This window comes from Vespa crabro, chromosome 5 (genome assembly GCF_910589235.1).
Source record: "Vespa crabro chromosome 5, iyVesCrab1.2, whole genome shotgun sequence".
NCBI classification, from domain to species: domain Eukaryota; kingdom Metazoa; phylum Arthropoda; class Insecta; order Hymenoptera; family Vespidae; genus Vespa; species Vespa crabro.
In genome coordinates this window covers 10,238,907-10,253,906 of record NC_060959.1, presented here as the reverse complement: position 1 = coordinate 10,253,906, position 15,000 = coordinate 10,238,907, and the positions used below count along the sequence as shown (strand labels likewise).

The 15,000-nt window shown below is 28.8% G+C and overlaps 1 protein-coding gene and 1 non-coding gene across 2 annotated transcripts in view; both read left to right on the top strand.

Annotated features, from left to right (window-relative positions):
• The window catches only part of LOC124424181 (neprilysin-1-like), a 15,413-nt gene extending 1,923 nt beyond the window's left edge, over nt 1–13,490 (top strand). The window contains exons 2-12 of the mRNA XM_046962872.1: nt 202–433; nt 5,370–5,408; nt 7,331–7,576; nt 7,966–8,174; nt 8,771–8,950; nt 9,184–9,395; nt 10,412–10,628; nt 10,808–10,990; nt 11,175–11,337; nt 11,428–11,744; nt 11,884–13,490. Coding sequence (XP_046818828.1) covers nt 202–433; nt 5,370–5,408; nt 7,331–7,576; nt 7,966–8,174; nt 8,771–8,950; nt 9,184–9,395; nt 10,412–10,628; nt 10,808–10,990; nt 11,175–11,337; nt 11,428–11,744; nt 11,884–12,156 — 2,271 coding nt within the window. The 3' untranslated portion in view covers nt 12,157–13,490. The remainder of the gene's footprint in view (nt 1–201; nt 434–5,369; nt 5,409–7,330; nt 7,577–7,965; nt 8,175–8,770; nt 8,951–9,183; nt 9,396–10,411; nt 10,629–10,807; nt 10,991–11,174; nt 11,338–11,427; nt 11,745–11,883) is intronic.
• On the top strand, nt 3,377–3,458 carry Trnas-aga. Its single transcript has one exon. It is a non-coding gene; the product is annotated as a tRNA-Ser (tRNA).
• Nucleotides 13,491–15,000: the final 1,510 nt, after the last annotated feature.

The following is a 15,000-nucleotide window of genomic DNA, read 5'->3' as shown; positions in this document are numbered from 1 at the left end:
TTATTTATTTTTTTTTTTTTTTGAAATCTCACTAGAATATTATCTCTTATCAATAATGTTATGAATCAATTTCGTTTATGGATTCATGGATCTATGTTATCCATGGATTGAGTCTATCCGTAAAAAAATATTAATCGATGTTTCTTGTTTTTTTCTTTTTTTTTTTTTTTTTTTTCTTTTCTTTGACATCGATTATGGAAGGTTACCTATGGGCCAAGAGGTGGTACAACAGTGACAAGCGTTCTTCATCCAACGAATACGAGAAGACAGGTTGTTGGAATAACACGAGCCACTTCGATAACAAGAAGACGAAGTGGGGCTCCTGCTAGGCAACAAATGTTAGGCATATTGGCTGGCACATTGCTCGGCATTTCTCTATTAACTCTACTTGTCTTGGTATTGAATACAACGCGGGAATGCGTCCAAGAGCCACGTGAGTCTTTTATCATCTTTTTTTATCCTTTTATTTTTGTTTTTGTTTTTCTTTCTTTTTTTTTTTCGCTCGTTCATCTCGTATCTCTCTCTCTCTCTCTCTCTCTCTCTCTCTCTCTTTTCTTTCCTTCCTTCTTTCGCTTTTTCTCTCATCATCTATTTTTTCCTTTTCTCCTTGTTCTTTTTTTTTTTTTTGTTCCAAATTAAACACATTTACGATAACATCGATCGATCGATATCGTTCTGAACTGACTGTTGCAGTTAGAAAATTATTGTTATTAATTTTGTAAGAAAATAATAATGTCCTTTATTAAATTCGTTGATAACGATTCGTGTAAATAATTGAAAGTAAAAAATGATACGTACGTTTTTATTATTCGTAAATCAATTTTTCATTCTTGATCATTTTTCTATCGATTTATTTTCTTTTTTCTTTTATATATATTTATTATTATTATTTAAAAAAAAAAAAAAAAAAAAAAAAAAAAAAAAAAAAAAAAAAAAAAATAAAAAAAATAGAAGAAAAAAAAATATATCAGATTTTGTTATATTAGACGCAATTATTACGTCTATTAAAGTATCAATAAATATTAAACAATATTTATATAGATCGATTTTAAATCGGACATGAATTTATTTCGAATCATTGAGTTTCTTCGTTGACCTTGTTAATGACCTTGAGTTAAAGAGTAAAAAGAGACGAAGTAAAATCGAGAGAGATATCGATGCGCTAACGTAACATAAAGTATACGGAGCTTTAACGAGAGGGGTTGAAATTTTATGCTTGCCACGTGTTACGAAAATATATATCGTTATTCGTGTTTGTGCGAACTCGTGCTAGAAATTCGAATGAGATTTGCTTTTTGTCCATTTTCGTTTTCAATTGAATTTTCTTTCTACGTGATAGTTCGCGTTTGAAAATGTTCTTATAAAATAAAATACGTTTTCTCTCTTTCTCACTCAATCTCTCTCTCTCTCTCTCTCTCTCTCTCTCTCTCTCTTTTTATTTTTTTTTTATTTTTTTTTTTTTCCCTATCTATATGTGTATACATATTTTCTTTTTCTCTTTCAATATTTATGCTACTTACAAATACACGTATTTAATTTTCACGCTTTTTTCTATTTTCAATTATTGTTTATTATGTAATAGAATTTGTTGTTGTTTAATATATATCTGCATATATTTTTTGTTTTGTTTTGTATGTATATATATATATATATATATATATATATATATATATATATATATATATATATATATTTAAATTCGGAATATTCTTAATTTTTAATTATTGCTTATTATGTAATAGAATCTTTTGATGTTTAATATGTACGTACAAATATATATATATATATATATATATATATATATATATATATATATATATATATATATATACATATTTTTTTTTTCAATATTTGTAACAGTTACAGATATACGTGTTTAATTTTAAAACACTTTTAACTTTTAATTATTATTTATTGCGTACGTTCTGAAAATTAATGCGTTGAATAACATTAATTTATTCTGACATTAGATATCCGTTGATCAATGGTTATTACGTAAAGGAATTTTAATATTTTATATAATATATATATATATATATATATTTTTTTTTTTTATAAAAAAATATTTGAACGTAATAAAATGATTTAATGCATTTTCAACACAAGCTTATCGTTGAAACGATTTTTATCATTTGAAAAAAAATTTCGTTCTTAAATTTCGTTCTTCTTTTTTCTTTTTTCTTTTTTTTTTATTTTTGCTTTTGTTTCTTTCAACGGACCATAAAAAATTACCCCGTAGAAAAATAATTTTTCTTCGTTGACGGATATCGAACATTTTTCATTTGATGAAATAAGATGTTAAGAAACGTCGATATTACGCGATATTTTATCCGTTGGTGAAGATAGATCAGATCGTAACGGATTGTCCGGATCGGATTCTTTTTTTTTTTTCTAATTTAATCGTTACGTCGCTTCTTTTTTTTCTTCCTTTCTTTTTTTCTTTTTTTTTTTTCTGGTGAAAGGATTATAAACCGATCTGGGAATTGGCCTTTTCGAGTAGAAGGACTCGATAGCCTCGACTCGACTCAACTCGATTCGATTCCATTAAGATCGTGTCGATAGTTGACATAAATCTTTAACGTTCGTATTAAAATAGATAAAGAGATACACACATAAACGTGTATGTGCGTGTGTGTGTGTGTGTATATATATATATATAATGAACGAATGAATTTCTTACGAAATTTAATCGAAAATAAAACACGGCGTCATAACTTTTTCTTCACTGCTTTTTTTTTTTTTTGGTATCTTTTTTCTTATTTCTTTTTTTTTTTTTCTTAAATCCTCTTCTCTTTCACATCATTTCGTAATTCGCAGTCATGATCGATCGATCGATCGATCAATCGTCAACTCTTGCGAAATTTTTTTTCAAATCAGACGAAACTTCGACTTCGTTTATTTCGATTTAAATATTCCATAGATATTAGATACACAATATGGGATGGATTGGGAATGACGGGGAGGATGGGTGGGTTGTTTCAAAAGTTTCTAATCGAGATTAGAAATATTAATTATTGCATATTGGTGAAACCTGAAAGAAACAAAAAATGTGACGATTTGAAAAAAAAAAAACAAGAAAGAAAACATAATTAAATTAATCTGAAAGATTTCATAAAAGAATGTTATTAAGTCCCAATTTGTCGGGCCGCAGGACATCAGTCCCCCACCTTTCTGTATGTGACTAAATAAATACTTTACTTCGTGAAAAATTCGACATATCTCTTGATTTTTTTTTTTTTTTTGATGGTATTTTGATAGTTCTATGATATTTTTCTAATACGTATTATATCCATGTAAATAAAATAAAAAAAAAAAAAAAGAAATTATAGATGTAAGTTTTGTATTTAAAGAAAATTAACAAGAGATAAGATATATAGCAGTCGTGGCCGAGTGGTTAAGGCGTCTGACTAGAAATCAGATTCCCTCTGGGAGCGTAGGTTCGAGTCCTACCGACTGCGGTCTTTAAAAGAAAAAAAATTGTAATTAATACATATTTTTTTTTCTTGTCTTTTTTTTCGACATTTTTTAAGAATTAATTAATTAATTCCACGAGAAAAAATTTGATCTTTCCATTTTCTTTTCTTTTTTTTTTTTTTTTTTATCTTTTCTTGCCGACGCTAACGAATCCAACTAAAAATGAAATGGGGGGAAAAAATGAAAAAAGAAATCCGTCGTTCGTGATCGCGTAACGAAGGTAACGAATTAATAATTCAAATCCTCCTGTCCACCCTCACTTCCTCTTCCCCTCCTTGTCCCTTGTCTTCGTTCTGCCCTTGCATTCCGCAAGAACAATAGAAAAAACTCGGACGAATTTTCCCTCGAGTGTAGAGAAGTTTTATTCTGGTGACTTGAATCACGTACGCTTTCCTGTTCTACTAAGGGAAGAAATAAATAGATATGTAGGATGATTAAATGAACTCATTTTCTTTGTGAAAAAAGATAAAAAAAAAAAAAAAAAAGAAAAACTAAAAAGGGAGATTTAAATAATATTTCGAAACATAAGTCAGCTTAGTAATGCTTCAGGCTCATTACAAAGAAAAATGGAGAAATATATTATTATTGCGAACGTTGGATGCATTGTCTTTTTCTAATACATAAAACATAATTATATATACTAAGGTTTTTCTTTGACGTGTATATAAAATTTTAATGAGGTATATCATAACAACATTGATAATAAAAATAATAATAGTAAAATACAATATTTTATATATATATATATATATATATATATTTGAGATAATAATGTAATGATAATAATATTAATAACAAAATTATAATTTATTGTCTTTATCTATAACTGCTAATATTATTAATAATAATAACAATAATAACAATAATAATAATAATGTAAAAAAAATTTTTTCATTATATATATATATATATATATATATATATATATATATATATATATCTTTATTTACAAAAAGTAATATGACTAAAAGTAATATGACGGTTAAACGATATTTTAATTAAAAGAAGAAAAAAGAAAAAAAAGAAAAAAGAGATAACATTCTTTTAATATACATATATATATATATATATATATATAATAATAATTTAATCTCATTTACATTTCTCATTTATTCATTTTCATTTATAGCCATTTACATGAGAATGAAATGAAATCGAACGAAAGAGAAAAAGAAAAAAAAAGAAAAGAAAAAAAAGAAAGAAAAAAGAAAAGAAAAGAAGGGACATTTTACCCAGGTGACTTCATATTAAAGGGCGAGGGGAAAAAAAAACGAAAAAATAAGATAAGATTATCAAAGTCGTTGGATCGCTACGGACTCGCTATTTCTCTTCGTTCGTATCATTCGAAGCTTCTCGTTTCGTAAAACAGTAAAACAGTAAAAAATGCTCAGAGAGATTGTATCTTTCTCTTCAAAATTATTTCTCGGCGATCGTTACTTTCCTTCGCGTTTTTTATAAAACGCTCTCTTGCATGTATATCACGAATACCAGTGACCATCGCTTATGCCCTTCCTTTATTTCTCTGAAAAAATAATGGAAAAAAAAAAGAAAAAAGAAAAAAGAAAAAAAAGAAAGAAAAAGAAAGGAAAAAGAAAATAGAAAATAATATACGAGAGATGAAATTTCCAGACAAGTTCAAGGAAAATAAAAATTATACATACCGACAAATCGTGTTGTAGAATTTTCTATCTCAACGATTATCTTATAAAAAAAAAAAGAAAAAAAAAAAAAAAAGTGCACATATAAAAGAAAAGACAATAAATAAGTAAAGAAATATGGAAATAGATAAATAAATAAATGTATCGTGTATGAAAGAAATTAATTGATAACTTTATCCTCGATTAATATTTTTTTCTAACAATATATTTAAAACTGTAATATCTTTTGTTTTATAGGTCCGAACGTGTGCATGTCCGAAGAATGCGTGAGAACCGGTAAGTTCCTACAATATAAATTAAAACTTTTATCTGATAGTTTAATGTTAATATATAAAAAGCGCATACGAAAGTCTATTATATGTATATATTTATGTATGTATTATGTACCTATAGGTATGCAAAAAACATATACGTATATATATCCACACGAAGAGACTTAAAGATTTAATTAAATTTATTTTTTCGTCATAAAAAGAAAAGAAAAAAGAAAAAAAAAAAAAAAAGAAAATAAAAAAGAAAAATTCCGTCAACTCACCTAATTGTTGACTAAAATATTAAACAATTTTATAATAAAATTTATGTTAGATTATAATGAACATTGGAACAAGAGGGAGAGGCAGAGAGAGAGAGAGAGAGAGAGAGAGTGATTGAGTTGAATGAATGAGAGAGACAGCTTTTAAATAATAAATAAATCGAAGTGTAATTGGAAACGTCGATTATATTATCGATTATATTCGACGTTGATCATATATCGTATATTTTTTAAAAATATTTTTTAATTAATTAATTAAAAACACGTCGTTCTCTTTAACCGAACACGCATGACGATGATCGCGTTGAAAATCGTTGGAAAATCAGGGATGGCTCGGTGATGATGAGCTCTCGTCGAGCGTGATTAATTGAAACGTTGATCGAAAACGATACAAGCTTGCCAACGAAAGCGTTTACGTTATCTAACGCGAGCAACATCCACAAAATCGAATTAGTGTGGCGAATAATTATCGTTCATCGAATTCGTCCCCTCCCCTTACACTATGTTTCCTTTCATTATTGCATCTGAATATATATATATATATATATCACGGTTGAATAATTAGTTGTTATTATTTTTCTCTTTTTCTCTCTCTCTCTCTTTTTTTTCTTTTTTTTCCTTCCGTCGATACGAATTTTTAATTTTCTTTTTATCATCGTCGATTGTACAGTACATATATACATAGATATTGAATATAACTTATGATAAACGTTTAATTAATAAATTTTTATTTATTTATTTAATTATTTATACATATATTTTTTTTTGTTTTTATTTATTTATAGATTTTTAATTTTTTCTTACTGTCGATCTTGCAACGCGCATATTGCATGTGACATGAAGTGAATATTTTGTTATAAAATTTGTATCTATTATATTTATTTGTCATATGTACATGTTTGTTTTCATTTAATTTATAAAAAAAATATATATATATATATATATATATATTTTAATATACATTAAATATTTATTTTATACTCCGAGTAATATACAATAAAAAATAAATATATGTATATATATATATATATATATAATATAATATATTTATATAAATAAATTTGTATCTTACTTTTTTGTATAAATATATATACATGCTTGTTATATATTGAAAATGTATATTTTATAATATTTGATTTTCACATGAAATATCTAATTATCTCTTAACAGTATTTAGCCTAAAGGAGTGAAGATTAATCATGATTGCAATTAATTTGTGACGGTGTACGCGACAGCTCATTAAATCGACGTAGTTTACTTAAGTCGTGTCACGATATTAATCATCCTTCTGGATAATTTCATTATCGGATAATTTTGCTCGTTTTGGGGAGAGGGATGGAAAATCACGTTGGCTTCTAGCAAATTTAATTAAATTATTAAATAAATAAATAAATAATGATAAATATAAGCAACGATTTGTTTTAAATTAATTTCGATGATAGCTCGTGACAATAGTTTTGGACAATTTTAATAATTAGTAAATAATTTTTAACCTGAAGGACTGAAAGGAAAGAGTCGTTGTAATTTTTTTCAATATTGCAAAAAAAAGCAAGAAAAAAAAAAAAGAAAACAAGAAAAAAAGAAGAAGGAAGGAAAGAAGAAAAGAAGAAAGGAATTAAAATTGAAAAGAAGTTTAATGATTTTTTTTTTTTTTACATATATACAGCCGCAAGTTTGCTCTCAGCGATGGATCAGACTGTTGCACCCTGTGTTAACTTTTTTCAATACGCATGCGGTGCTTGGAATCGTTTGCACGTGATACCAGAAGATAGAAGTTCCATCAGTACCTTTGAAGTACTAGCTGATCAACTCCAGATCATTCTGAAACGTGTCCTCGAGGAATCACCGAACGAGAACGACAATCATGCAACTCTAAAGGCCAAAATGTTCTACAAATCGTGCATGGACATCCGTGGGTATAAAAAAAAAATTACAGAAATGTAATTAACGATACTCCCCAAAACTATCTCTCTCTCTCTCTCTCTCTCTCTCTTTCTCTATCTCACTCTCGTATTTTTGCAACATTTGAATTTTTATGCTAATGACTGATGATAAATTAAAAATAAAAAAAAAAAAAAAAAAGAAAAAAAAGAAAAAAGAGAAAGTAAAATAAATTAATTAATCAATTGCGTTCGCGCACAATTCTTTTCCTTTCTTTTATTGATTTGAGATAAATATATATATATAAAAAGCAAAAATAAACAAAAAAAAAAATCAATTCTCCTAGCGAAAGGACTCCCTGTCACGTCGAAGATTTTAATAAAAATTTTCTATTGCTTTTCATAATCGATGAATTTGCAGCGCGCATACGAGAGATCGGTGACAGACCTTTGAAGGAAACATTGACAGCACTTGGTGGTTGGCCAGCAGTTATCGGAGCATCTTGGGAGCCACCACCTTATCCAATCGAGGTTCTCTTGGGTCGTCTACGTGGTGAATACAACGAGGGCGTTCTAATGGAGCAATGGGTTGGCCCAGACGACAAGAATTCCTCAACCAACATCCTGCAGGTGCGCCGGCAAAGTAAGGCCCCTTGGTCGACGAATGCATGACATTCTCTTTTTTATTCGTTTTCAACAACAACAACTACAACTACAACTACAACTACAACTACAACTACAACTACAACTACAACAACAACAACAACAACGACAACGACAACGACAACGAATACAAATACAAAAACGAAACAAAGTATTAAATAAAAAAATAAAAAAAACCAGAAAATAAATAAATAAAGTAAATAAATAAAATTCAATTTACCAATCAGGATTCATTAAGCGTTCGTCCGGAGTAAATTTTATAAAGAAAAAAAAATAAAAAAAAAAAAAAAATAAATAAAAACCATTTATATACGTAATTTATAACAAAAAAAAAAAAAAAAAAAAAAAAAAAAAAAAAAAAAAAAAAAAAAGAGAAAAAGTAAAAGAAGGAGAAAAAAAAGGGCTAAATGAAAAAGAAAAAAGAAATTCCCAATTAAAAAGTCGTGGATCGCGATATCGCGATCCACGTTTAAAGGGAAACAAAAACTCGATCAAAGAAAGTATATAATTAATTTGGCGATTAATTAACGAAACTCGTTTCTCATTGATTTTTTCACGATTAGCTGGATCAAATGCAGCTGGCATTACCCAGTCGTGATTATTATCTGAAGAAGAACAGCGAGGCTGAATTGGATGCTTATCATCGTTATATGACCAACGTGGCTGTTTTGCTTGGCGCCAATCGTGAAAATGCAGCACTCGAGTTTAATCGCGTGATCGCCCTTGAAAAACAACTTGCCAATGTACGTGACCTTTGTCTATCTTTCTTTCTTTTCTTTTTTTTTCCAATCTTTCCATTCTTCTCTCTCTCTCTCTCTCTCTCTCTCTCTCTCTCTCTCTCTCTCATTGAATTTAAATCAAATTAAGAATGGCCGAACTTTTTTTTTTGTTTGCTTTTTCCCTCTTTAGTTTTTCTTCCTTCCTTCCTTCCTTTCTTTCTTTCTTTCTTTCTTTGTATCTTTTTAATATCTCGCAGGCTTCGTTGCCCGAGGCCGACAGGCATGATACCTCAATGATCTATAGAAAGTTAACGTTGCGGGAACTACAGGAAGAGGTGCCGCAACTTAAATGGAAAGTTTATCTCGAGGAATTCATAAGCGCACCGATTACCGAGGACGAGCCACTAGTGGCATACGCGATGCCCTATTTCCTTCAAATGGGTCGTATCGTACAGAAAACCGATCGCAGGTATTTATTTGTTATATCAATTAATTATTGGGTACTTGGGTATTTGGGAAAAATATCCGATCGAATTGTTCTTTTTTCCCTTTTTTTTCCTTTTCTTTTCTTTTCTTTTCTTTTTTTTTTTCCTTTCCACATCGCACAAAATTTATTTGCATAAAATTTCTAATTGATCTTAGATTGTAGTTCGATGAACGTATCGTTAGAAACATTTTATCCACTTTTTCTTTATTCTATTATTTCATTTTATTTTATTTTTAAACTCCCCCTCCCTCTTCCCCCTTTGATTGAATTTATTTACCCTTTAAAAAGTCGAATTTTCGACTTTCTTCAGTTCGTTCTTGTTTTCTTTTTTTCTTTCTTCTTGTTTTTTTTTTTTTTTTTTTAATTTTCTTTCTTTCTTTCGTTTTTTTTTTTCTTTTTGTAACATCGTAATATCCCTTTTTTAATACTCCACACTTTTATCTATCATCGTTCCATAGAATCAAAAAGTCGAACGTTAAAATTTGCCCGTTGAAATCGGATTTCCGTTTTGTTCCGGGGTTCTTTTTTTCTCTTCTTTTTATTTTTTTCCATTTTTCCAACAGCTTTTTAAAAACCCAAGAGCTTTTATCTCCCGATCATGTCTTTTTTTACTACCTTTTTCGATCGAAATCATTTAAAAAATGATTAAATTTCCCGGTGAAAATTGAATTTCCGACTATTTCAATATCTTTTAGACTTTGTTCCTTTTTCTTTTTTTTTTCTTTTCTTTTTTTTTTTTTCTTTTTCCCCCTTTTCGATCTCATAACATCGATAACGCTTTTTAAAACGCATCGTTAAATTTGCCAACGTAAAATTGTACTTCCCACCGCTACATCCTATCGCTCTTGGAATCAATAATTTTAATTCCAATCAAAGCTTCGACCCCCCTTTAAAAATAATATTACCCGGCAATTGAATTGCTATTTTTATTATGAATTTTTCATTAGCATTTCTTTTCATTTGATTTCATCGTAATATTTATTATTCCTATTTTAAAGGACGTTGCACAATTATATATTATGGCGATTGGTGATGTCCATAATGCCGCATATGATAGACGAGTATCAGCAAAAGAGAATTGAGTTTCGTAAGATATTATCAGGAATACTAAGCGAGAGAAATAGATGGTCCCAATGCGTCGAATGGACCAATAAAAATCTTGGAATGGCTGTGGGTGCACTTTTCATACGTGACAATTTTAATCAAGAGAGCAAGGTTCGTTAAAGCTATTAATTATGCTTTGTGATATATGTATCAAAGAACTATGAATGAGTTCATCGTGAATACTTTTTTGATAATGATTATTATTATTATTATTATTATTATTATTATTATTATTATTATTATTATTATTATTATTATTATTATTATTATTATTATTATTATTATTATAGGAAACAGCATTGGAAATGATACGAACTATACGCGAAGCATTTAATGAATTGCTAGCTGAGAATCAATGGATGGACGATGAAACCAGGACCGTTGCCAAAGGAAAAGCTGATTCAATGAATGAGAGAATCGGTTATCCAGAATTTTTGAAGGATCCGGTCAAACTTTCCTTCGAATACGTGACGGTATGTGTGTGTGTGTGTGTGTGTGTGTCTATGTATGTTTGTTTATATGTTTATTCGATATCTAAAATATGTCACCAGATTTTTTTCTTTTTTGATTTTTTTTGTTCTCATCAAAACGTAATTTAAAATAAAAATCCATCAGATTATCCCTGTAAACGTTCACATCAAATAGAAATAATTTCAGTTGAACATAACGGAGGATCATTTTTTGGAAAATGTTTTGGCGGTACATAAATACGACGCATATCACAATCTTCAAGAATTACGTCAACCGGTTGATAAGGATAAATGGTCCACGGAGCCAGCCGTGTTAAATGCGTTTTATAATCCAAATAAAAACGACATAGGTAAGTTGATTGGTAATATATAGATAAGAAGAGAAAGGATAAAAAGAGAGGTGTTTGAAAAAAAATCTATTCAATTGTTATGGGTTTCAGTATTTCCCGCTGGTATACTGCAACCGCTTTTCTACTCTCAGCACTTTCCTAAATCATTGAATTACGGTGGAATCGGTGTTGTGATTGGTCATGAAATAACTCATGGATTCGATGACAAGGGACGACAATTTGACAAGGATGGCAATATGATGCAGTGGTGGAATAATGCTACCATTAAAGCATTTCGAGAGAGAGCACAGTGTATCGTAGATCAGTACTCCCGTTACAAATTACAAGAAGTTGATCTTTACATAAATGGCCGAATGACACAAGGTGAAAATATCGCTGATAATGGTGGATTAAAACAATCGTTTCGTGTAAGTACGATAAACTACCGTAGTTACTTTAACAAATATCTAGGACAACTTATATACACTACCTGACGTTTTGTCATTTATTTATTTATTTATTTATTTATTTATTTATTCATTTATTTATTTATTCTTGTTATTTTAGGCTTACAAAAAGTGGGTCTCTATACACGGAGAGGAACCATTGTTACCTGGCGTGAATTTAACTCACGATCAACTCTTCTTCCTTAATTATGCACAAATTTGGTGTGGCTCGATGAGACGAGAGGATGCATTAACGAAAATACGCAGTAGCGTACATTCACCGGGTCCGGTGAGAGTGTTGGGCCCGCTTTCAAATAGCGAGGACTTCGCCAAGGCCTATAATTGTCGACCAGGCTCACCGATGAATCCAACGCGTAAATGTAGCGTCTGGTAAAAATGTTGATTAAGAATTATCAAAAGAAAAGAAAAGAAAGAAAAAAAAAAAAAGTAACAAAAAAAGAAAAGTAAAGAAAAAGAAAGAAGAATAAAAAGATTTTTTTCGAAAGATCTTCTGATCCATTCGAAGGATTTATAAAATAGATAAATACTTCATGAGGATACAGAGGAACGAGGTTCTCCTTGATGTCATTGTAGTACATCCAATATGGAATCCATCTTTCGTGGTAGCCATTTTGTCGGCCGCCATTAAACGCGCATATCGAACTTTACACTTTTTTTCATGAAAATAATGCAATAATATAAACAAAGTCGAAGGAAAAAAAAGAAAATATTTCATTAATAATAATGATAATAATAATGATAATATTAAATTAATAATAATGTTGATAATAATAATAATAATAATAATAATAATAATAATAATACAGAAATTATTAAAATTCATGATCGTATTGGATATACTGCGATATATCATGTGAATGGTATATATATATATATATATATATATATATACCTTAGACTTATAGACATATACATACCTATATATGACTCTAATGTAAGACCTAACGGAGTTGTTCAAGTATCTCGTTCAAATGGTATCATCATATCAACGATATCGTAATTTAAAAACATAATTAAATAATTATCACAAATTATCGAACGACTATAGTTATTTGGATAGCTCCGCCATAGGGGAAGAAAAAGTACAGCAGTATGTATGTATATATTCGAAGTATGCAAGTATGTATGTATGTAACGTATGTATGTATCGTATGTATGTATCGTATGTATTATATGTATTGTATGTACGTAAGTATGTCCTAAACAAAATATAGAGAAACTTATATATATATACTTATTTCTGCTTGAGAAATTAAGTAATTAAGTACGTATGAGGGAATTACAAAAAAAATATATATATGTATGTATGTATGTATGTATGATGTATGTATGTATGTATGTATGTATGTATGTATACCTAGAAAATTTCACAACGAGATTCAAGTAGAATTTCGTCTGTTGAACTTTTTCCCATTATAATGGGAATAAATTAATGCAATTCGTTATTTTACATGTGTTAAAATATTTTTAATGGAAATCCATTTTAAATAATTAAGCGAGATATAGAACGTATATTGAGTATAAATTAATATTAAGAATAATAATACATAATAAAAACAAATAAACGAATAAACAAATAAACAAAAAAAAAAAGAGAAAAAAGAGATAAAAGAACAATTATGAACGATGATTTTCAGTCAACCGATTGAAGAAAAAGAAAGAAAAGGTAAATAAGAGAGAAGAAACAAACTCAAAAAAAAATATATATATATATATATATCTATATATACACACACACACGTATACGTAAACTTTATTCGCAGGAGTATATAGTATAATTTAATTTTTAACGTTTTCTCTCTCTCTCTCTCTCTCTCTCTCTCTCTCTCTCTCCCTATCTCTATTGATATTAAAAATGGAATTTTATCTGTCTATATATTTATCTGTTTACCATTTGCACGTAGATATATCAAAAAATACAACAATAATAAGTGACGAATGAATGATTCATCAATAAATAATAATAATAATAATAATAATAATAATAATACTAATAATAATAATAATAATAATAATAATAATAAAAAGTAAAAAAAATAATTATTATTAAATTGGCTGCGATATCAGCTTGCAGTTTTCATGAATGAACAAGAACAACAATGGTAACAGCATTAACAGTACAACAACAATAATAACAATAACAACAACAATAGCAGCAGCAGCAGCAGTGATGGCAACGGCAGCAACGTTGCTGCTGAAGCAACCTTAGATGCCTAAAATAATTTTTCTTCTATCTCTTTTTCTTTTTCTCTTTCTTTTATTTAATAATTTTATTTCATTTCTTTTTATTCTTTTTTTCCTTTTTCTTTTTTTTTTTTCTTCTTTTTGTTCTATCTTCGCCATCTCAAACTCTATGGGGATACCTACAAAATGGAAGGAGACCGTAATGGACACCCCCCACCACCCACTATGTCCCTCCACCTCTCCTCTACTACTTCTTATCTCTTCTCTTCTTCCTCTCCTGCTCCTCCCTCGTAATATATAGTCGGGTGTAGCCGGATGAAAGGCTATATAATGAAAGTCGAATTGTGAAAAATCTTCTTTGCGGTTATAAGATGATCTCTTTTTTTTTTTTTATTTCTTTTTTTCTACATTTTTTTTTTATATTTTTTCAAAAGGAAAAAGAATATAAAGTAAATTTATATTCTTTCATATATATATATATATATATATATATATATATATATATATATATATATATATACCGATATATTTCGGAGGAAAGAAAATAACAGACAGTTGTGTATTTGTTGAAAGATTTACTCTAGTATCGGAACATATCATCCATACATAGCACGGTCAATGCCGATCTTGCTTGTTTTTATGTAAAAAAGGTGGAAATAAAAATAATATACAACAGACAGAGGGCTCTCTCTCTCTCTCTATCTCTCTCTCTCTCTCTCTCTCTCTCTCTCTCTCTCTCTCTCTCTCTCTCTCTCTCTCTCTCACAATCTTTTTCTCACTCTTACTCCCTGTTTTTTTCTTATCCTTTCTTACATCGTCGTGTCCTCTCTTCTCTTTTATTTCTCTCTCTCTCTCTCTCTCTCTCTCTCTCAATATAACATATGCGTCTCAAACGCGGTGCTTGCTTAATATTTTTTCCCCGGTGCCGCGCACTAATTTTTTTTGTTTCTTTTTTTTTTTTTTCTTTTTTGTATTCATTTATTTTGTTCGTATATTCATATAAAAATGTAATTTAGTCAAAATTTGTACATAT